Source organism: Perognathus longimembris, chromosome 17, assembly GCF_023159225.1.
Source record: "Perognathus longimembris pacificus isolate PPM17 chromosome 17, ASM2315922v1, whole genome shotgun sequence".
In the NCBI taxonomy this organism is placed as follows: Eukaryota; Metazoa; Chordata; class Mammalia; order Rodentia; family Heteromyidae; genus Perognathus; species Perognathus longimembris.
The window spans coordinates 27,743,325-27,765,124 of NC_063177.1; the positions used below are offsets into that span (position 1 = coordinate 27,743,325).

Genomic DNA, 21,800 nt, shown 5'->3' on the forward strand with positions numbered 1-21,800 from the left:
GTGGCTCTACCACTTTGAGCCACAGCTTTATTTCTGGCTTGCTGACAGTTCCTAGGAGCTAAGAGTCTCACAGACTTTCTTGCTCCAGTCGGATTTGAGCCGTGACTCCCGGATCTCAGCCTCCAGAGTAACTAGGAATACAGGTGCCTGGCTTAGCCTGGAGCTTCGGAACTTCATTTACTTCGGTAGGCACAGCACTAAGAACCTTGCAATCTGGGCGCCTGCTTACAGAAAGGACAATTAACCCCGAGTCTTCGCCTCTCTGTGAGGGCCTGGACTACCTATTTGCTGGGTGCGTGGAGCCGAGGCTCCGTCCCACGATCTCCGAGTCGGACCACCAAGGGTATGGCTTCCGAGCCCAGGGTGCCCCTCAGCACGCCAGCCAGCTCCAGACTTTGGCGCGCTAAAATTTGAGGTCCGAGGGGGCCCCGCCCCTCCGCGCGCAGAGTGGGAAGGCGTGGCGAAGCGCCAGGCCCCCGCCGCGGACGCCAGCCACCCGCCCGGGGCACGTCGTCCTGCGGCAACGACTCACCAAGTCTCGTGTGCGCACTCCCCCCCACCCCCCGCGGCACCGCGGGATCTAGGCGCCCGCCTCTCTCGACGCGGCCCCGCCCGCGGCGCCTGGCGCGCATGCGCACCGCGCCTTCCCGGGTGGCTGCCCTGGTTACGGTTCGTGTTTGAGAGCCCTTCGTGGCGCCTTCTGCCGCGACCTGCGTGCGCCTCAGGACTCCCGCGGCGGTTCGGCCAGCGCGCGTCCGCGTCACGTGGGCCCAGGCTCCCCAGTCGACTCCCGCTGGTGACTGTGGCGGGAGGAAGGGGGCTCGCCGGGCCTGTGCGCCCCAAGACCGGCGCGCGATTAAAAATGGCGAAATGGGGGTAGCCGGCCTCGAACTTGAAGCGATGGGGTGCGCAGGCGGGACCGTTGTTGGAGCCCCCTGACGTGGGCTCCGGGCTGTTCTCTGCGAGTTGACCTGGCGACCTCGGGCCGTCACTTAATAGGACCGACCACGGACTCCGCGGGTCGTCGCGGGCTCCGCCGGGAGCCGGAGGCAATGGACGAACAGAGTGTGGAGGTGAGAGGCGGTGGGGTGGGGTGGGGGTGGGGCTCTGCTTTCCCGCCAGCTGCTAAGCGTTGTTTCTTTCGGGGCGCCTTGCCCCGGCGTTCCCACAGTCTTGGCCCAGTGCGCATTCTGCAGCTCTCCCAAGTACCTTGGGCCCAGGACAGTTCTGCAGTCAGGTGCTGCCTGTTCTGGCGTTTTCGAGGATGTCTTGGCACCTGTACGCCTACCATTCGACATTTGCAACTGGCCTTTGCAGAGCAAAACTGCAAATTCATCAGATGGACGAGCCCTGCTATTTGCTACCTCCTACAAGTGTATGTGAGGATCCGAATCTCTATGGGACTGGATAATCTTAACTTTGAGGCTTCTTCAGGCCGTCCTAGATTGAATGAGACCACACAAACTGCCTTATTTGGCTGTAGTTTCCAAGATAAAACTGTTTTGTTTTGTTTTTTTTGAGACAAGATTTCAGTTATGTCCAGGCTGGCATGGAAATCCCCCCATCTCAGCCTTTTGAATGCTGAATGATAGGAATATGCCGCCACACCTGGCTGACTATATTGCAAGGTGATTTCACATAGTTGTTTATTTACCTAAAGGCTAGGAACATCAAGAAAGATTGGTTACTGGATATAATTATGTAATGAAGGTTCAATTTTGAGTTCCCAATTCTGAAACTGCTTTTTAACTAATATAGTCTTAACAGAGATTGCACTTGAAACTAGTTAACCCAAAGGTCTTATTGTCCACCCTCCATCGCACAGATTCTCGCCCTACAGTCATGATTAGACTGGAGTAATTTTCTCACTTCCTAGTGTGGAAATATTACAAAGGTTTTTAAGCTTGCTCTGGTTTTAGGAGTGTTTCCTTCTTCTGGAATGAAGTACTGTAAAAATGAGCTTAAGATACATAAATACATTTATTTTCTGGTTCTGTCAGCTTTTCTGTTTTGTTTGTTTTGAGTTCTCATCAAGAACTACCATGGAACTCAGGATCTTTCTGCCCGAGTCTCAGGAGTGCTGGTATTACTAGCTGTTCCACTATTCCCAGGCTTGCCAGTTACTTTCTAAATGTATTCAACTGAGGCTTTCAAAAATAATAGCTTCTTCTACTTACAAATTGAATTTTTATATTAGCATATATTAGTTGCACAAAATAATTGTTTTCATTATTGTATGTACAAATTATTCTTCCAAAGCATCATAGTGCTGCCATTAAAATTTTCACAAGGAGCACTGGTGTCAGTGACTCACCCTGTAATCCTTGCTACTCAGGAGGCTGCAATCTGATGCTTTTACTCAATGGCTAGCACTTTGCCAACCCAGCCATGCCTTCAACCTCTAGGCTGCAATCTGATAGGATGGTGAGTGCTTCAAAGAAGCAAAGTGGAGAGACTCCATCTTTAATGCAGTCAAATGCTGGAGTGGAGTCATGGCTGAAGTTCCTGAGTGCCTGTCTGAGCAGATAAAGCCGAGTGAAATCAAGAAGCCCTGAGTTCAAGCCCCAGTACTGGCACAAAATAAAGGTTGCTTGTTTTTTATATCTTCTCCTTGGAATTACTGTCAAGCTTAGGGGAAAATCACATATTCTAGGAGATATAATGACATATCCTGGGCCTTGACTAGTTAATTTCTGATAGGGAATATAATTAAAACAGGATGGTATCAGCTTAAAAAAAATGTGTTGAGTGAATTATTAGCTTTCCCTCCCCCCTCCCCCCCCTTAAAAAGAGTCTCAAGGACTTTTCTGCCTGAGTTGGCTTCCCTAGATCTCAGCTTCCTGAGTAGCTAAGATTAGGCGTGACCCAGCTTTAGCATGCCTTTTACTCTTGCTTGGAGGTCTAATCTGAGAACCATTTACTATTTTCAGAGCATTGCTGAGGTTTTTCGATGTTTCATTTGCATGGAGAAATTGCGGGATGCTCGCCTGTGTCCTCATTGCTCCAAGCTTTGTTGCTTCAGCTGTATTAGGGTAAGTTGTATTTCTTTTTGCATGCATCTAATTTATATATGGTATTTCAAGTATTAACCATTTCTTTTTTCTTATTTTTTTCTTTGTTTTGTGCCCTTTTTAAAAAATGTCTCTGGGGGGAGGGAGGAGTGAGAGAGGAAGTAACAAACAGTACAAGAAAAGTATCCAACGCCTAAGGTATGAAACTAACCTCTCTGTACATCAGTTTGATAATAAAAATTTAATGAAAAAAAGTCTCTTAAACGAACGTGTCTTAATAGAACACCAATTTGTATTGCTTAGTACTGTGAGAATGAATAAACAGGAAGTGATAACTGAAGCGAAATGTCTGAAGATAGGTAAGTACTTCTGGAAACAGGTCACTGTAATTTTAATATTAACTACCAAAAAATTGGAAACAGAGTTGTAGCTCAAAGTGGCAGAGTACTAACCTTGAGTACAAAAGCTCAGAGAGTGCCCAAGCTCTGATTTCAAGCCCCAGTAATGGCATACACATACAAAAAGAGTGATATTTATAACAGTTTTCTTCAAGTTTCAGAGCTAGTGAATGGTGGAGCTAGAATTAAAAATCTAGTAAGTCTAATTCTTGAGCCCATTTGCCACTATACTATACACAAAAGAACTAGATTACATATGGTGTTTTCACACTGATAAAAGGAGACATTCTGGGCTGGGAATGTGGTTTAGCGGTAGAGTGCTTGCCTTGCATGCATGAAACCCTGGGTTCGATTCCTCAGCACCACATAAACAGAAAAAGCCAGAAGTGGCACTGTGGCTCAAGTGGTAGAGTGCTAGTCTTGAGCAAAAAGAAGCCAGGGACAGTCCTCAGGCCCTGAGTCCAAGCCCCAGGACTATCCCCCCCCCAAAAAAAAGACATTCTTTCCTAACTTTGTTTCCTTAGCTATCGAATTCAGATAATACACTCGACAACATATGGTAGTTAGATATTAAATGAAACTACAAAGTATTTCAAAAATTATAAAGTATTAAAATTTATAATTGTTAAAATATCAACCAATACACTTAGCACATATCTGCATTTTATAAATGGTAGAACTGAAGCTACAGAGATTAGGTAATTAGCTTTCATTGTCATAATTAATTGGTAGAGTCTGGTGGTTTGGATGAAAGTCCTGTATGGTGGATGAAGGTCTTCTGTGCATGTGACCCCTATCCATCCATCTACCTATCCACCCAGTTTATTTACTCTTTTTTTTTTTTGTCAGTCATGGGGCTTGAACTCAGGGCCTGGGCACTGTCCCTGAGCTTTTTCTTTTTTCCCTTATAAAGCCAAAACACCTTATCTTTATTGCAGTCAAGTCTGGTCACAGTATAGGCTAGACAGTTGGTCTCAATGGCCCTAAAATGGAACTTTCACTTATAATGTTCTCAGAGATTTGGACAATTTCTACTAATGCAGTGGTAAATGGTCAGAGATTCTGTACGTTCAGACCTTCGCTCTCCATGCTTATGCTCTCTGCCAGTCCTGCTCAATTTATTCTATCCTCCTAGCACGTGGGCAGCCCGGCCCTGCCAAATCACCTAAGAGCCTGGAGCCTCTTCCTGAACCTGAAGTGCCTGATCCCTCTATTCAACATTGAGGACTCTGCTCTTCCTCCTCATTCTAAACCTTCTGCGTCTTCTCCTCCCCCTTTGTCTCCTTACCTCCTGAGAGATTCACAACTGATCCCATACTGATATCCCTAAGCTTTTTCACTCAAGGCTAGCTAGCACTCTACTGCTTTGAGCCACAGTGCCACTTGTGGTTTTCTGGTGTTGAGTTGGAGTTAAAGAGTCTTGCAAACTTCTTCTTGGGCTAGGGCTGGCTTTTAACTGTGGTCCTCAGATCTCAGCCTCCTGAGTAGCTAGAATTAAAGGCATGAGCCAGCAGGTGGTCTAGCATTTGGTCTACATCTCTAGTCTTTGCCCTTTTTTTTTTTTTTCTGGTACTAGAACTTGCACTCAGGGCCTCATTCTTGTTTAGTTATTTCCACTTAAGACTGATGTTATCACTTGAGACACCTCCACTTCTGACTTTTATTGGAGATTAGTTTCATTTGGACTTCTCTCCAGAGCTGGTTTCAAACCACAATCTTCAGATCTCAGCCTCCTGAGTAGCTAGGATTACAGAAATGAACCACCATTACTGCCTTCAATCTAATGTTATTTAAAGAATTAAATTAAGCCAGGCTCATGCCTGTAGTCCTAGTTACTCAGGAGGCTCAGATCTGAGGACTGCAGTTCAAAGCCAGCCAGCAAGCAGAAAAATCCCTATGAGACTCTTATCTCCAGTAAACTACTGAAAAACCGGAAGTGGCTGTGACTCGAGGTAGAGTGCTTGCCTTGAGCAAAAGAAGCTCAGAGACATCTTCTAGGCCCAGAGTTCAAAAGCCCCACAAATGACAAACAACAACATGTTATTATAAAGGTGATGTACAGAGGGGTTACAGTTATATAATTCTTTTAAGAATTTGAGAAAATTGTATCTTTATTCATACTTTAGGTCTAATTTGTATATATATTAGAATAGTTACTTCTCAAAAAACAAATTAAGTAAAATCTTATATTCAGAAATTTCATTTATTAGTTAGAAACATAGCATTGCTGTGGTTTATTTTTGAGTGGATAGTGACAGTATCATTTTTGTGAATGTTACATCTTCCTTGTGAGACCAAGTTTGAGAATTACTCCTTTCCCATGGGAGAGTATCTTCTTGACAGTTTTGGGTTAACTGTGTCTTTTGAAAGTTTGTTCTTGTGATGATAGATTACTTGTTACTTCTGTATTTGTAAGATTAAATTTTTGCACTACAGTTAAATCATTAACTTTGGTTTATTAACATTAAATATATATTAAAGTAATTGTGTTTTTACGGTAAAAGTCTTAATTCTTTTACCTTCTTAGCGCTGGCTGACAGAGCAGAGAGCTCAATGTCCTCATTGCCGGTAAGTGTTTTGTTACAATTACTTGTGTATTTGGAAAATAATATGACCATAGAGTCAGAGTATGCCCTAGAATTCATAAAGGCAAGTTTTTTTTTCCTGCAAGTTGTCACATTTCTTTCTTATGAATATGATTGAATAGACAATTATGTTTCTATTAAAAAGAAATGGAGAGACTTAGGTTTTTATGTAGGTGCATTCCATTGTTTGATATGTTATACCCTTTCTTTTACTTACTGCTTCTTTTTATAATTTAAACAAAAATGTAAGCACTTCTAGCTTAAAAATCCCACTAGGGAGAAATATAAAGTAAAAAGGCTTTTGTCTCTAATATTTCATACCTATCTTATGAAAAAATAACATTCAAAAGAAATTGTTAGATATAGTATTTATTCCACCCACATTTATGCATATACTGATACAAATACATTTATCTGCATATATGTATGCTTTTTCTTAAACCTCTTACAGAGATAATATGGTTTTATAATTTGCTTTATGTAAGAATGTTATCTCTCCTTTGATGGCGTGTGTGCACATAGAGCTATTTAAAAATAAATAACAAGGCTCCCAGGAATGTGACCTAGGGTAGAGTCCTTGCCTAGCATGCATGAAGCCCTGGGTTCGATTCCTTAGCACCACATATACAGAAAAAGCTGGAAGTGGTGCTATGGCTTAAGTGATAGAGTGCTGGCCTTGAGCAAAAAGAAGCCAGGGATAGTGCTCAGGCCCTGAGTTCAAGCCCCAGGACTGGCAAAAATAAACAAACAAATAACAGACAATCCACTGTATAACTATACTTCGATTTCTGTGTGCCCACATTGAAAAACATTTATTTTGTTTTATGTTATGCCAGAGTGCCATTTTCGCACTTTTTTCATGTATTGTTTACTTTCTCTCACATTGGCTTGTGAGAAGATCAGGACAATTAAATATAACTTTCTATAATGAAGAGAATATTTTGTGTCTACACAGTCCAGTATGGTAGCCACTAACCATGTGTAATATTGAGCACTTGAAATGTGCCTTGTGTGACTGTAATTAATTTTATTTAACTTATTATGTGACATGAGATCTTTTTATATAGCCCAATCTGGTCTTGAACTTGTGATCCTTCTGTCTCACAGCTTCCTGAGTGCTGGGATTATCAGCATGCACTATCATGCTCACCTTGAACTTAGAACATTTTCTTAGGGCTGGGAATGTAGCTTATTGGTTAGAGTGCTTGCCTAGCATGCATGAAGCCCTAGGTTTGATTCCTCAGTACCACATAAACAAAAAGCCAGAGGTGGTGCTGTGGCTCAAGTGGTAGAGTTAGCTAGCCTTGAGTAAAAGAAGCTCAGGAAGAGTACCCTGGCTCTGAGTTCAAGCCCCAGAAATGGCAGAAAACAGTTTTTAAAAAGTTGTATGTGAGGGCTGGGGATATGGCCTAGTGGCGAGAGAGCTTGCCTCGTATACATGAGGCCCTGGGTTCGATTCCCCAGCACCACATATACAGAAAACGTCCAGAAGGGGCGCTGTGGCTCAAATGGCAGAGTGCTAGCCTTGAGCAAAAAGGAAGTGTGGCTAGTGATACTGGGGATTAAGCCCAAGTTTGCTTTTTTCCCCCCTCTCTGATCTTGGGACTTGAAACAGGCCTGGTGCACTGTACCTTAATTTTATTTACTTATTTATTATTGGTGCAGGTCCAAGAGCTTGAACTCAGGGCCTGGGTACTGACTGTCTTGAGCTTGAGCTTTTTTGCTCAAGGCTAGTATTTTCCCACTTGAGCCACAGCTGTACTTCTGGCTTTTTTTTGGTGCCAAATTGAAGATGAGAGTCTCATTGACTTTCCTGCCCAGGCTGGTTGGAACTGAGATCATCAGATCTCACCCTCCTCAGTAGCTATGTAGTGTGAGACATCAGTACCGGGCCCAGGTGTGCATTTGCTCATTAAGTGGTGTGACTAGCTTTTTGAACATTATAAATTTAGTCTAAGGATTTGAAAATTTGATCTATAATCTCATTTGTTAATATTTTTCTTTAGTTAGATTTTTGTTTTTAGTTAATGTTATAAAAACAAGTTGCAAAGCGGACTTGTATTGTGTTTTTGATAGCGGACTTGTCTTGTGTTTTTTATTTTCTTCTTTTGAGGCAACATCTCAGTGTATCACAGGCTAGCCTACAACTTGATATGTATAGTCCAAGCTAGCCTTGGATTTGTGATTCCTAGTATGCACATCTATGCCTAGCTTTTTTCTTTTTTTTAATTTTTTATTATAAAACTGATGTACAGAGAGGTTATGCCTAGCTTTTCTTGATGTTATTTTGTTTTATTTTGGGGGGCTGGCTCTGGGGCTTGAACTCAGGGCTTGGCCACTGGCTCTGAGCTTTTTTTGCTCAAGGCTAGTGCTCTGCCATGAGTCACAGCTTCACTTTTGACTTTTTGGTGGTTAATTGGAGGTAAGAGTCTCATGGATTTTCCTGCCTGGACTGGTTTCAAACTAAGATCCTCAGATCTCAGCCTCCTGAATAGCTAAGACTACAGGTATGAACCATTAGTGCCCAAGTCTTGTTATTATTTTAGTAATGTTGTGGTGTGAGTATGATTGTGAGCTTTATATTGAGGACTGTATTTGTTTTCAATAATTCAAATTTCTGAGTGAGAAATAATGATTTTTTTTTTTTACCAGTGCTCCACTTCAGCTCCGAGAACTAGTAAATTGTCGTTGGGCAGAAGAAGTAACACAACAGCTTGATACTCTACAACTCTGCAGCCTCACCAAACATGAAGAAAATGAAAAGGACAAGTATGTTATCAATATTTTTTGTTCAGCATTTAATCGTTTTTGTCATTTGCTGTTTTAATGACATATACACACCTATATATAAATGATTGTGTGAATGTGTGTATGGTATATGGTGTATGCATGTGTGTGCACAAAGATTGAACCACTAAGCCCTAATGTCACTATATTGGTAGATCTCTTTTAGTTATTTATATTTGTCTGATGCTTCTGTGTGTTAATATTTAAAATGATTTACTTTCACTCTGTTGTCTATTAAATATTAACCTAAACAAATTTATATTAAGCATATTTAAGCATCTAATTTATATTTAATATAAATAGTTGATATTAAATCAGATCAATATTAAATGGTTCATTTAATTATTATTTATGAAATACTTAGGCTTTGTATATACACATGCATACAAAGTTAATACTAAATTACAGAGATGCAGTGGCAAATATCTTATTTCTACATAACTGTTTAAGGGACCTCAATAATAATATAGTGTTAACTCATTGTTTGAGATTGCTATGGGAGCGGGATCTCTTCAGGACAAGAATGAATGAATATCTTATGTTACATGATTTACTTGCATATATTAATAGTGCAAAGGGATTTTTTGTGATATTTCCATAAATGTATACAGTGTATTCAATTTGTACCCCATGCCAGCCTCAAATTTACCACCCTTCTGTCTCATCTTCCTGAGTATACACCACTACACTTAGCCTAAGTCTCTACTTTATAACCTTACATAAACTCAATTACTTCATTACTTCATAGTTCAAATACAGTCATATTGTAAGTTAAGGCTTCAACATAGGAATTTTGTAGTGGGCATGATTGAGTCCATAAGAGTTAAACTTCATTGTTTTGTCTGTGGCTATCTGATTTAAGAGAAAACTTAAAATTCAGTGTTTATTTCCTGTAGGGATCTGGTATTACAGTACATTGTACAGTTCATATGGGTTCATTATTTTTTCTAAGAAATGTGTTTGTAAATGAACTCATGCTGATGTTGATGTATTTTCTGACGTATCAATCTGATTACTATTACCCCAAAATGGAGTAATAGGATAATATTTTTAATTTGTAATGCTGTAGGAAGTGCTATTTTATTTAAAACAAACCTTTAGTTTAACATGCCTATAAAGGTTTTTTGTTTGTTTTCTTGTTTTGCCAGTCCTGGGGCTTAAACTCCGGGCCTGGGCTCTGTCCTTGAGTTTCTTTTTTGTGCTTAAGGGTAGCACTCTACCACTGGAGCCACAGTGCCACTTCCGGCTTTTTTTGTGTATGTGGTACTGAAGAATCGAACCTAGGGATTTATGCATGCCGGCAAGCACTCTTCCACTAAGCCACATTCCCAGCCATCTGTAAAGTTTTGATTACATAAAATAGTACTTCAAAAATTTTGTCCAGGCGCGTGACGTCACGGCCCGGCCCCTGCCACATGACTCCGAGCGCTAGACTCCTTGGAGGTCTGAGAGGGGCAGGCTCCTGCTACACTCAGTCTCGGCCTGGCTCGTGCGCGTGGCATGGGGGCATCGTCGGCCGCCTGAAAGCTGCTGGGCAGTGGACCCGACGACCTCGTGTATCCCGTGAGCAGCTGCAGCAGGCCGCAGAGCCGGCGTGGCCATGGCGACCGACACTCAGCAGAACAAGAACACCCTGCTTCACCTCTTCGCCGGCGGGTGCGGGGCACAATTGGTGCGATTTTCACTTGTCCACTGGAAGTCATTAAGACCAGGTTGCAGTCTTTGAGACTAGTCCTCCGGACAGTCTACTATCCTCAGGTTCATCTGGGGACCCATTAGTGGAGCTGGAATGGTGAGACCAATGTCTGTGACCCCAGGACTCTTGCAGGTTCTGAAACAAGGTCTCACTGTGTAGCCCAGGCTGGCCTCTTAACTGGATATTCTGCTTCTGCCTCCCAGATGCGGGGGTTATAGGCGGTGCCAGGATGCCTGGCTGGGCATATAATTTTTAAAAAGATAATAAATGACAGTTGAAATTAAAAAAAATATTTTTGTCCAGCCAGATGCCAGTGGCTTGTGCCTTTAGTCCTACCTAGCTACTCAGGAGGCTGAGATCTAAGGCTCTTGGTTCAAAGCCAGCCTGGTCAGGAAAGTCTGTAAGACTTACCCTCCAGTTAACCACTAGAAAAACGGAAGTGGCCCTGTGGCTCAAATGGTAGAGTGCTAGCCTTGAGCTAAAGAACTCAGGGACACTGCCCAGGCTCAGAGTTCAAGCCCCACGACCAACAAAAATTAATAAATAAAATTGTCCATGTATAATGGGATGATGCTTTATATTGTGTTCCCTGAGACAGTCATTTAAAATGAGTGACTTGTTTGCCCTTATGTATTTAAGTAATTTTATTTCAGTTTATAACTGTATTTTCTCTTCATAATGTATAGATGTGAAAATCATCATGAAAAACTTAGTGTATTTTGCTGGACTTGTAAGAAGTGTATCTGCCATCAATGTGCACTTTGGGGAGGAATGGTAAGTAGAACAAATTCAGTGTGTTCTCTTCAGTTCGATAACTGGAAGATATTAAAATACTTCTTTCATTTGGAATGAAAATAATGTCATTTTACCTTATAAAGAACTAAAATGGGGATGGAGATGTAGCAAAAAAAAACACAATTAAAATTAACCAGCTTTGTGTGTGCCTTATTAAAGGTATTGTACTTTCTATTATTTTAGAAGAACCTCCTTGAGTGGTAACTTGAGTACTGTTTGATGTTTTCTCATACAAATATTTTAACCTAATACCTTAAAGCATACACATACGTGTGTGTGCGTGTGCTTTTATTAGTGAGCTATATACCTTATTCTGTAATCATTTCCAAATCTTTGTTACAGTATCAAGATCTTTTCTTTGATTAAAGGTCAGTTGCTTTGATATATTGGCCTAATTTTAATTGCTTTAAAATGAATCAAGAATTTAATCACTTGTAAAATAGTAAAATGTTCTTAGAATATATAAGAAAAATATTTTTTTCCTCACCTTTTAGTTTCTTTAATTTCTTTCCAATGTAGATTTTTGTTTTCGTTTGTTGAGGCAATTTCTCAATATGTTGCCCATGCTTTATTTAGAATTCCTGGGCTTTAGCAGTCCTCCTGCCTCTTGTCTTTCCAATAAGTGAGACTTTAGGCAGGTCTACCACACCTGGCTTTCAATTTTTAAAATTATTTTTATTTTTTTCCAGTCTTGGGACCTAAAATCAGGGTCTGAGCACTGTCTCTGGCTTCTTTTTCCTCAAGGCTAGCACTTTACCACTTGAGCCACAGTGCCACTTCTGGCTTTTTCTATATAGGTGGTGCTGAGGAATCGAACCCAAGGCTTCATATGTATGCGAGGCAAGCACTCTACAACTAGGCCATAGTTCCGACTGTAAAAATGTTTTTAGTGCCAAAACATTCTTTAAGCTGAATGCAACTGGATTTTTTTTTTTGCTTGTTCTGTTTTTTTTTTTTTTTTTCCAGTCCTAGGGCTTGAACTCACGGCCTGAGCACTGTCCCTGGGTTCTTTTTGCTCAAGGCTGGCACTTGCTAGTACCACTTGAGCCACAGCTCCACTTCCGACTTTTTCTATATATGTGGTGCTGAGGAATCAAACCCAGGGCTTTGTGTATATGAGGCAAGCACTCTACCACTAGGCCATTTTCCCAGCCCGCAACTGGATTTTTAACACTAATTTGAAAGTCTTCTATCACTGTGCTTTTTATTTTTTTGATGACAGTCCTGAGGCCTAGGTGCTGTCCCTGAGGTTTTTTGCTCAGGGCTAAGGCTCTACCACTTGAGCCACAGCTCCACTTCTGTTTTTTTGTGTTTTTTTTTTTTTTTTGTGAGTAATTTGGAATAAAAGAGTTTGGTGGGTTTGGGGACATGGCTTAGTGGCAAGTGGTAAGTGCTTGTCTAGCATGCATGAAGCCCTGGGTTCAATTCCTCAGTACCACACAAACAGAAAAAGCTGGAAGTATCCCGTGGCTCAAGTGGTAGAGCACAGAGAGACTCAGGGACAGAGCCCAGGACCAGCACCAGGACCAGCAAAAACAAAAAGTTTTGTGGACTTTATTGCCCTGGTTAGTGTTGAACTATAATCTTTCAGTCTCCTGGCCCTAGAGGAGCTAATATTAGAGGGTGAGCCACCGGTGCCTGGGCTAAATTTTTGTAGTTTAGAAATCAGTTCTTTGAGCTGTAATCCTAGCTACTCAGGAGGCTGAGATCTGTGGATCACATTACAAAGCCAGCCTAGGCAGGAAAGCCCATGAGATTCTTACCTTAGTGGTGCTGTGGCTCAAATGGTAGAGTACTAGCCTTGAGCTGAAGAGCTCAGGGACAGGGTTCAGGTCCAGAGTTCAAGCCCCACTACGCACTGGAAAAAAAAAAGAGAAAAATCAATTCATTGCTTTTGTTAATTGTGTATACTGAGCTCTAACTTAACTGTATTCAAGAATGGGGATTTGGTAATGCCTGAGACAGATAATCAAACAATTGAATATGGTGTGATAAATTTTAAGAATATGGAGATTTGATGATAGGGCATAATTGTGTGAGGGGATTTGAACTAAGCTCCAAAGGATGAGTAGAAATTAAGAGCTGCTGAGATAGTAGATGAAGAATTACTTTTGAATAAGGAGAAGTAATTTTTGCAAAGTCCTAGAAGAAATTGGAGGACATGAAAGAGGGCTAGTGTTAACTAGAAGTAGAGTGGCTGGTAAGTTTGTAACAGATTGTTTGGATTGTAGTTGGAAGTTTTGTAGTCTGTGGTTTTTTGGAAGGTAGTGGTGCTGAGACTTCACACACATATGCTATATCCCCGCACAGGATTTTGGTTCTCTCTTTTTTTTTTTTTTTTTGGCCAGTCCTGGGCCTTGGACTCAGGGCCTGAGCACTGTCCCTGGCTTCTTCCCGCTCAAGGCTAGCACTCTGCCACTTGAGCCACAGCGCCGCTTCTGGCCGTTTTCTGTATATGTGGTGCTGGGGAATCGAACCTAGGGCCTCGTGTATCCGAGACAGGCACTCTTGCCACTAGGCTATATCCCCAGCCCCTGGTTCTCTTTGATGAGTTAAGATTTCTAGGTAAAAATGAACATTTTACAAATGTCCAGTACTTATAGTTTTATCAGAAATCCCACAAGGTCAAGTAATTTTTTTACAAGCCCTTGCCCACTTTAATAATAAAAAGACAAGATTTATTTGAAAATATTTACCAGTTTATAATTGTTCATAGAGTGTTAAAATAAGTATAAATGAATAAGTTAGTAAATGTAACAGATATGTAAAAAATGTTCTAAAATTACGTTTATTAATTTAAATAGCATGGTGGACATACCTTTAAACCCTTGGCAGAGATTTATGAACAGCATGTCACTAAAGTGAATGAGGAGGTAGCCAAGCTTCGTCGACGTCTCATGGAACTGATCAGCTTGGTTCAAGAAGTGGTAAGATAACCACTAAAAGATCATCAACATTTTTATATTCTGTAATTCTCTGTGTATAATTACATAAATCAATAGATGTTGAAATAAAGATTGTAAGTTTGAATATGTGTGTGTAGAGATAGATAGATGATAGATGATAGAGATAATCTTAGCAACTTCAGAGTAGCTGAGGAATTTACATTTAAAGTCCTGGTGTATACAGAAGCAATTGAAGCCAGAGATCTTTTCTGCAGAATTAAAAGGTCAATTAGTGAGTCTGTATGTCTGCTTATTACAGCGAGTAGTTGATTCCTTTTTACCCCCAACAACTGACTTTTAAGCAATCAATATTGGTCTTGTATAGTCATTGTTATTAATTTGAATCCCCCACATTTGGGGAAGTTTTTCCTTTCACTGAGTTAAAGAAGACTATTTTTAAGGCACTTTATAGGTTACTTTTGGTGAGTAACATGTAATTTAGAATGTTATTTCTGTGAGGAAATGTGATAGGCTCCAAAAAAATACTATACTTTTGGAATATATTGTTTGTAGCTCCCAGAATGATAGCTATAAATAAGATTTGTATATTATTCTTAAGGACAGATGTTTTCTTTTCAGGATTAAGATTTGCATCATCATTTGCAACATTCTTTACAGTTGAGGGATAGGAAACCTTTTTTTTTTAAAGGACCATTTGTCCATTTATAACATAATTTGTGAGCCAGAAAAAAAATATCAGTACAGGTATAAGCTATAGGCAGTTGATAGAAAGCACTTGAGAAAAGCATGTGTATCTGTCCCATCGTACACCAAATCAATACCCTACCCCTGCATATAGAAAATAATATTGTATGATAATAGTCATTTTGAAAAATGAAGCACACTGGATGGTTTCTATTTGGCCTTCACTTAACTACTTTTTCTCTTTTTTTTTTTTTTTTGGCCAGTCCTGGGCCTTGGACTCAGGGCCTGAGCACTGTCCCTGGCTTCTTCCCGCTCAAGGCTAGCACTCTGCCACTTGAGCCACAGCGCCGCTTCTGGCCGTTTTCTGTATATGTGGTGCTGGGGAATCGAACCTAGGGCCTCGTGTATATGAGGCAGGCACTCTTGCCACTAGGCTATATCCCCAGCCCTACTTTTTCTCTTAATCTTGGTTGAAATTCTTTTTATATTTATATAGTAAGTATAGGAAGGATTATTTTGTTTTCTGTGGTGTGCCAATTAAAAACATTGCATATACTATGCAACCTTGAGAAAAACTGATCTGTATATAGTTCTTAGAAAAAAAAATGAAAAACATTTAACTAAAGTAAGCAGAGTAAATATTGGCCTTTTAGTTTAGTTTTGTTTTTTTACCAGTCCTGGGGCTTGAACTCAGGGCCTGAGCACTGTCCCTGGCAGCACCACTTCAGCTTTTTTCTATATATTTGGTGCTGAGGCATCGAACCCAGGCCTTTCATGTATACGAGGCAAACACTTTGCCACTAGGCCACATTCCCAGCCCCTTCCCCCTTTTTTTTGGTGCCAGTCCTGGAGCTTGAACATAAAGCACTCTCAGCTTTTTTGCTCAAGACCAGCACTCTACTACTTGAGCCACACCTCCATTTCCAGCTTTTTGATGGTTAATTGGAGATAAGAGTCTTACAGGCTTTCCTGCCTAGACTTAAGTTTGAACTGTGATCCTTACATCTCAGTCTCCTGAGTAGCTAGTATTACATGTGTGAGCCTCCAGTTACCTGGCTAGTATGACTTTAAAGATTTTTTTTTTTCAGGATATGGACCTTTTTTTTCTTTTTCTTTTTTTTTTTGGCCAGTCCTGGGCCTTGGACTCAGGGCCTGAGCACCATCCCTGGCTTCTTCCCGCTCAAGGCTCTGCCACCTGAGCCACAGCGCCCCTTCTGGCCATTTTCCATATATGTGGTGCTGGGGAATCAAACCGAGAGCCTTATGTGTAGGAGGCAAGCACTCTTGCCACTAGGCCATATTCCCAGCCCCGACCTTTTTTTTTCTTAAAAAAAGTTGTTTTCTGCCAGGTGCCAGTGGTTCATACCTGTAATCCCAGCTACTCAATAGGTTGAGATCTGAGGATCATGGTTTGAAGCCAGCCTGTGCAAAAAGTCCCAGTGAGACTCTTATCTCCAATTAGCCACTCAAAAAAACCCAGAAGTGTTGTTGTGGCTCAAGTGGTATGGTGCTACCCTTGAGCACAAAGAGGCTCAGGGACAGCACCCAGGCCCTCAGTTCAAGTTTCATAACTGACCCCCAACCCAAAAAAAGTTTTCTATCAGGGATGTAAGTGAAGCTTTATATATAGCCTGTGTATCTGTCACCTAAACCAGTTTTGTAATTATAGTGCTTTCTGTTTAAATGTCTATTAAATTATTATATATATACTTAGGTTTTATTTATTTTTTGGCAGTACTATTGTTTTATTTCAGTGCTTCATACGTGGTAGACAGGCACTCTTCCACTTGGAGCCATACCTGTAGACTTTTAGGCTCTGGTTACTTTTAAGATAAGGTCTTGGTTTTTGGCCAGACTAGTCTGGATCAGCAATCCTTAAATTTGTAAGTTGCCAGCACGGCTGAGGTTGGTTTAGGTGGGGTCCTGTGAATGTGTCCTCAACTCTTGATTCTCCCAATCTTTACTCATCAATTTTTGGGTATGATGGTCCAAGTCTGTACTTCTATCTACTTGTGAGGTGGAGATTTGAAAGGATCTAGGTTCAAGAAAAAGTTGAAGAAAAGCTGAATACTGTTGAGCCTGTGATCCCCAGTTATAGGGGAAACATAGTGCCTGGGTCTAGCTTTTGTGCCTATCAGTGACAAAGGGAAATACATAAAGGATCCAAGTCCAACCCAGCCTGGACATGAAGTTAGCCCTATCTTGGAAATAACCAATGCAAAAACGTGCTGGAGGTATGTATGGTTCAAATGGTAGAGCAGCTGCGTGAGGCCCTAAATTCAAATTTCATTATCACTAAGAAAATTACAGTGATTGTCTCAGTGCCACTTACTTCTTTTCTTAAAGTTCTCTACTTAAAGTTCTCTTGATCTGTTTATCTGCTAGGAAAGAAATGTAGAAGCTGTAAGAAATGCAAAAGATGAACGTGTTCGGGAAATTAGAAATGCAGTAGAGATGATGATTGCACGGTTAGATACACAGCTGAAAAATAAGCTTATTACACTGATGGGTAAGTGCTTTTGAATACTTCTCTGGTACATTGTACCTTGAGCTTAACTGAGGTTTAGTCTTTGAGATGGGAGGTTGGTGAGTTGTTACAAGCTATAAAGAAATCTTGAGATTTTAGGTATCTCCATGTCATAATTTGGGTTGTTGTGTCACTTATATTTAGAAATCAATATAGAGAAAACCTTACACAGCTTTTTGGGAGGGAATTCTAATGGCTGGTGGGTTTCATTGTTAGGTGCCATGTATTTTCCCCCCAACTCCAATAAGAATGTCCTTTTTCTTGGGGTTGGGAATATGGCCTAGTGGTAGAGTGCTTGCCTTGCATACATATGAAGCTCTGGGTACAATTCCTCATCACCACATATATATAGAAAAGGCCAGAAGTGGCGCTGTGGCTCAAGTGGCAGAGTGCTAGCCTTGAGCAAAAAGAAGCCAGGGACAGTACTCAGGCCCTGAGTCCAAGGCCCAGGACTGGCCAAAAAAAAAAAATTCTATATGCATTAGGAAAATCTTCAGGTTTAAACTAATGAAGAACTTTTGCTTATTTGAGATGGATTTCTCTTTTTTTTAATATGTTTATTAGAAGTTAATTTTATTGTGAAATCAGTAGTGAACCTGAATGCTGAAGTTATGCTACATTTGAGCAGGTCAGAAGACATCTCTAACCCAAGAAACAGAGCTATTGGAATCCTTACTTCAGGAGGTGGAACACCAGGTGATGAACTATTAGATAAAATCATGCATTGTCATTTTTGTCCCAAATCTCTTTTTTAAAAAAATTTATTTATGGGGCTGGGGATATAGCCTAGTGGCAAGAGTGCCTGCCTCGGATACACGAGGCCCTAGGTTCGATTCCCCAGCACCACATATACAGAAAACGGCCAGAAGCGGCGCTGTGGCTCAAGTGGCAGAGTGCTAGCCTTGAGCGGGAAGAAGCCAGGGACAGTGCTCAGGCCCTGAGTCCAAGGCCCAGGACTGGCCAAAAAAAAAAAAAAAAAAAAAATTATTAATTAAACAAAAATTTTTGACACGGTGTTGTGCACAAGGGGTACAGTTACATAGTACGGCAGTGTGTACATTTCTTGTGATATCTTACACCCTGTTTTTCTTAACTTTCACTAGGTCAGGTAGACATATATACAATACACAGTGTACCAAGAACATAGACAGTAGCCACGTGGCCTACGCCAAAGAAAATTCGCCTAAGGCTTTAACAGTAGTGTCAACAGTAGACTATATGTCGACAATAGTCATATATGAACGTACATGCATAGCTTTTGAGCTATTGTGATTCACTGAGAGGTCTATTTTTGACCTTTATATGTTGAGTAGTTGTTTTTTGGTTTTTTTTTTTGGCCAGTCCTGGGCCTTGGACTCAGGGCCTGAGCACTGTCCCTGGCTTCTTCCCGCTCAAGGCTAGCACTCTGCCACCTGAGCCACAGTGCCCCTTCTGGCCGTTTTCCATATATGTGGTGCTGGGGAATCGAACTCAGAGCTTCATGTGTAGGAGGCAAGCACTCTTGCCACTAGGCCATATTCCCAGCCCCAGTTGTTTGGTTTTAGTTACATAATGTAGGGTCGCTGACCCAAACCTGTGGGATATACCATTTGACAAGAAGTTTTTGGTTTCGCAGACCTGGTCTCTACTGTCTTCCCCTCCCCTCTCCTTAACAGTCATATATCAAGGAGATCATGCCCCTTTGTTTTCTGTGTTCTAGGCTTGTCTCGCTCAACATTATTTGTTCAAGTTCTGACCATTTCCCTGCGAATACCAATATTTCACCATTTCTAATCGCTATGTAGTATTCCATTGTATGTTGGTACCATATTTTTTTGATCCATTCATCTGTGGAGGGGCATCTGGGTTGTTTTCATATTTTGGCTATTGTGAATTGTGCCGCGATAAACATGGAAATACAAATGTCTTTTTGATATCTTGGGGTTTGCTGTTTAGGATAGATGCCTAGGAGTGGTATGGCTGGGTCATAGGGTAGGTCTATGTTGAGCTTTTTGAGAAACCTCCATACTGTTCTCCAAAGTGGTTGTACTAATTTGCACTCCCACCAACAATGGAGAAGGGTTCCTCTTTCCCCGCACCCCTTCCAGCATTTGTTGTTACCTGAGTTCAGAGTATAGGCCATTCTCACTGGAGTGAGGTGGTATCTCAGGGTTGTTTTTATTTGCATTTCCTTTACTGCCAGGGATGTTGAACATTTCCTCACATGTTTCCTTGCCATTTTTATCTCTTGTGAAGTCTCTCTTTAGCTCCTTTGCCCATTTCCTAATTGGTTTACTGGGCTTGGAGGGGCTTAGTTTTTTGAGTTCTCTGTAGATGACAGATATCAGGCCTTTGTCTGTTGCTGTGCTGGTAAAGATTCTTTCCCATATGGTTGGCTGTCTTTCTAGTTTGGTGGCTATGTCCTTAGGTGTGCAGAAACTTTTTATTTTGTAGTAGTCCCATTTGTTGAGTCTCTCTCCTAACTGTTGTGCCCCTGGGACTCTATTCAGGAAGTTCCTTCCTGTGCCTATAAGTTCTAGCGTCCCTCCTACTCTCTCCTTCAGTAGTTTCAAGGATTCAGGTCTGATGTTGAGGTCCTTGATCCGTTTTGAGTTGATCTTGGTGCGTGGTGATAGGCTAGGGTCCACCTTGAGTTTTCTGCATATGGCTACCCACTTTTCCCAGCACCAGTAGTTGAAGAGACTATGTTTATTCCATTGTATGTCTTTAGCTTCTTTGTCAAATATCAGCTGACTGTAATAAGAGTGCGGTTTTATTTCTGGATCTTCAATTCTAATCCATTGGTCTTCAGGTCTGTTTTTATACCAATACCAGGCTGTTTTTGTTATGATGGCTCTATAGTAGAGCTTGAAGTCTGGTATTGTGATACTTCCTGCACTGCTTTTTTTGCCTAGAATTGCTTTGGCTATTCTAGGTCTTTTGCTGTTCCATATGAATTTATGGGTTGGTTTCTCTATTTAAGTGAAGAATGTCCTGGGATTTTGATGGGAATTGCATTGAATTTGTATAACAATTTGGGCAATATGGCCATTTTCACTATATTGATTCTGCCTACCCATGAGCATGGGAGGTCTGTCCATCTCCTTGTGTCTTCTTTGATTTCTCTTATTAGATTTTTATAGTTCTCATTAAATAGGTCTGTCACGTCCTTGGTTAGGTTGATCCCTAGGTACTTTATTTATTTTTTTGGCTACTGTAAATGGAATTATTTCCATAATTTCCTTTTCTGCTTGTATATTGCTGGTGTACAGAAAAGCTGCTGACTTTTGTGGATTGATTTTGTATCCTGCTACTTTGCCAAAATGGGTTATTAGGTGTAGGAGTTTGGGGACTGAGTTTTTTGGGTCTTTCAGATATAAGATCATGTCATTTGCGAATAGGTATAGCTTAATTTCTTCCTTGCTGATGTGGATCCCTTTGATGTCTTCCTCTTGCCTTATTGCTATGGCTAGGGATTCCAGCACTATGTTGAAAAGACGTGGGGAGAGTGGGCATCCTTGTCTTGTTCCTGAGTTTAGGGGGAATGTTTAAGTTTCTCTCCATTTAATATGATGTTAGCAGTGCTTCATAGAATGAGTTTGGGATTTTTCCCTCTGTTTCTATTTCGCAGAAGAGTTTGAGGAGTATTGGTATTAGCTCCTCACTAAAGGTTTTATAGAATTTGTTGGTGAATCCATCTGGGCCTGGACTTTTCTTTGTTGGGAGGCTCTTGATTACCCCCTGTATCTCTCTGTAAGTTATTGGTTTATTGATTTATTTCTTCTTGGTTCAGTTTGGGCAGTTTATACTTCTCTAAAAATTGATCCATTTCTGTAAAATTATTGTTTTTTAGTGAGTAGAGGTTCTGGAAATAGTTCCTTATGATTGTTTGAATATCATGTGTACTTGTTGTTATTTTTCTGGTGGAGTCCCTGATTTTACGTATATGGGTCTCTTCTCTTCTTTTTTTTGTAAGTCTTGCGAGGGGTCTGTCAATTTTATTTATTTTCTCAAAGAACCAGCTTTTAGTCTTATTTATTTGTTGAATGGTCTTTCTGTTTTCAATCAGATTTATCTCTTCTTTAATGTTTGTGATCTCTCTGCTCCTAGTCATTTTAGATTCGATCATTTCTTGTTTCTCCAGTTGTTTTAGTTTCGTGAGGTTATTCACCTGCTCTGCTTCCATTCTTTTAATGTGAGTGCTGAGGGCGATGATCTTGCCCCTCAGTACTGCCTTAGCTGTGTCCCATAGGTTTCTTTGTGATGTATTTTCATTGTCATTTTGGCTTATGAATTTGTTAATTTCATCTTTAATTTGGTCTGTGGCCCAAGTGTTGGATAACAGTGTGGGCTTTAGCCTCCAAGAATGTGTATAGCCTCTGTGGTAACCGTTGTTATTGAGGGTTACCTTTAATCCACTGTGGTCAGATAT

At 40.9% G+C, this 21,800-nt stretch overlaps 2 protein-coding genes across 5 annotated transcripts in view; both read left to right on the plus strand.

The window, feature by feature from the left end:
* The window catches only part of Ska2 (spindle and kinetochore associated complex subunit 2), a 37,225-nt gene extending 24,398 nt beyond the window's left edge, over nt 1–12,827 (plus strand). Inside the window, exon 6 of the transcript XR_007213834.1 lies at nt 12,816–12,827. The gene's annotated coding sequence lies outside the window, so the exon portion shown is untranslated. The remainder of the gene's footprint in view (nt 1–12,815) is intronic.
* Nucleotides 664–21,800, plus strand: part of Trim37 (tripartite motif containing 37) — a 94,882-nt gene continuing 73,745 nt past the window's right edge. For all 4 annotated transcript variants that reach the window (XM_048367097.1, XM_048367094.1, XM_048367098.1 and 1 more), the window contains exons 1-8: nt 664–1,073; nt 2,931–3,032; nt 5,937–5,977; nt 8,647–8,763; nt 11,164–11,251; nt 14,077–14,199; nt 17,248–17,371; nt 18,018–18,085. In XM_048367097.1, coding sequence (XP_048223054.1) covers nt 1,053–1,073; nt 2,931–3,032; nt 5,937–5,977; nt 8,647–8,763; nt 11,164–11,251; nt 14,077–14,199; nt 17,248–17,371; nt 18,018–18,085 — 684 coding nt within the window. In that variant the 5' untranslated portion in view covers nt 664–1,052. The remainder of the gene's footprint in view (nt 1,074–2,930; nt 3,033–5,936; nt 5,978–8,646; nt 8,764–11,163; nt 11,252–14,076; nt 14,200–17,247; nt 17,372–18,017; nt 18,086–21,800) is intronic.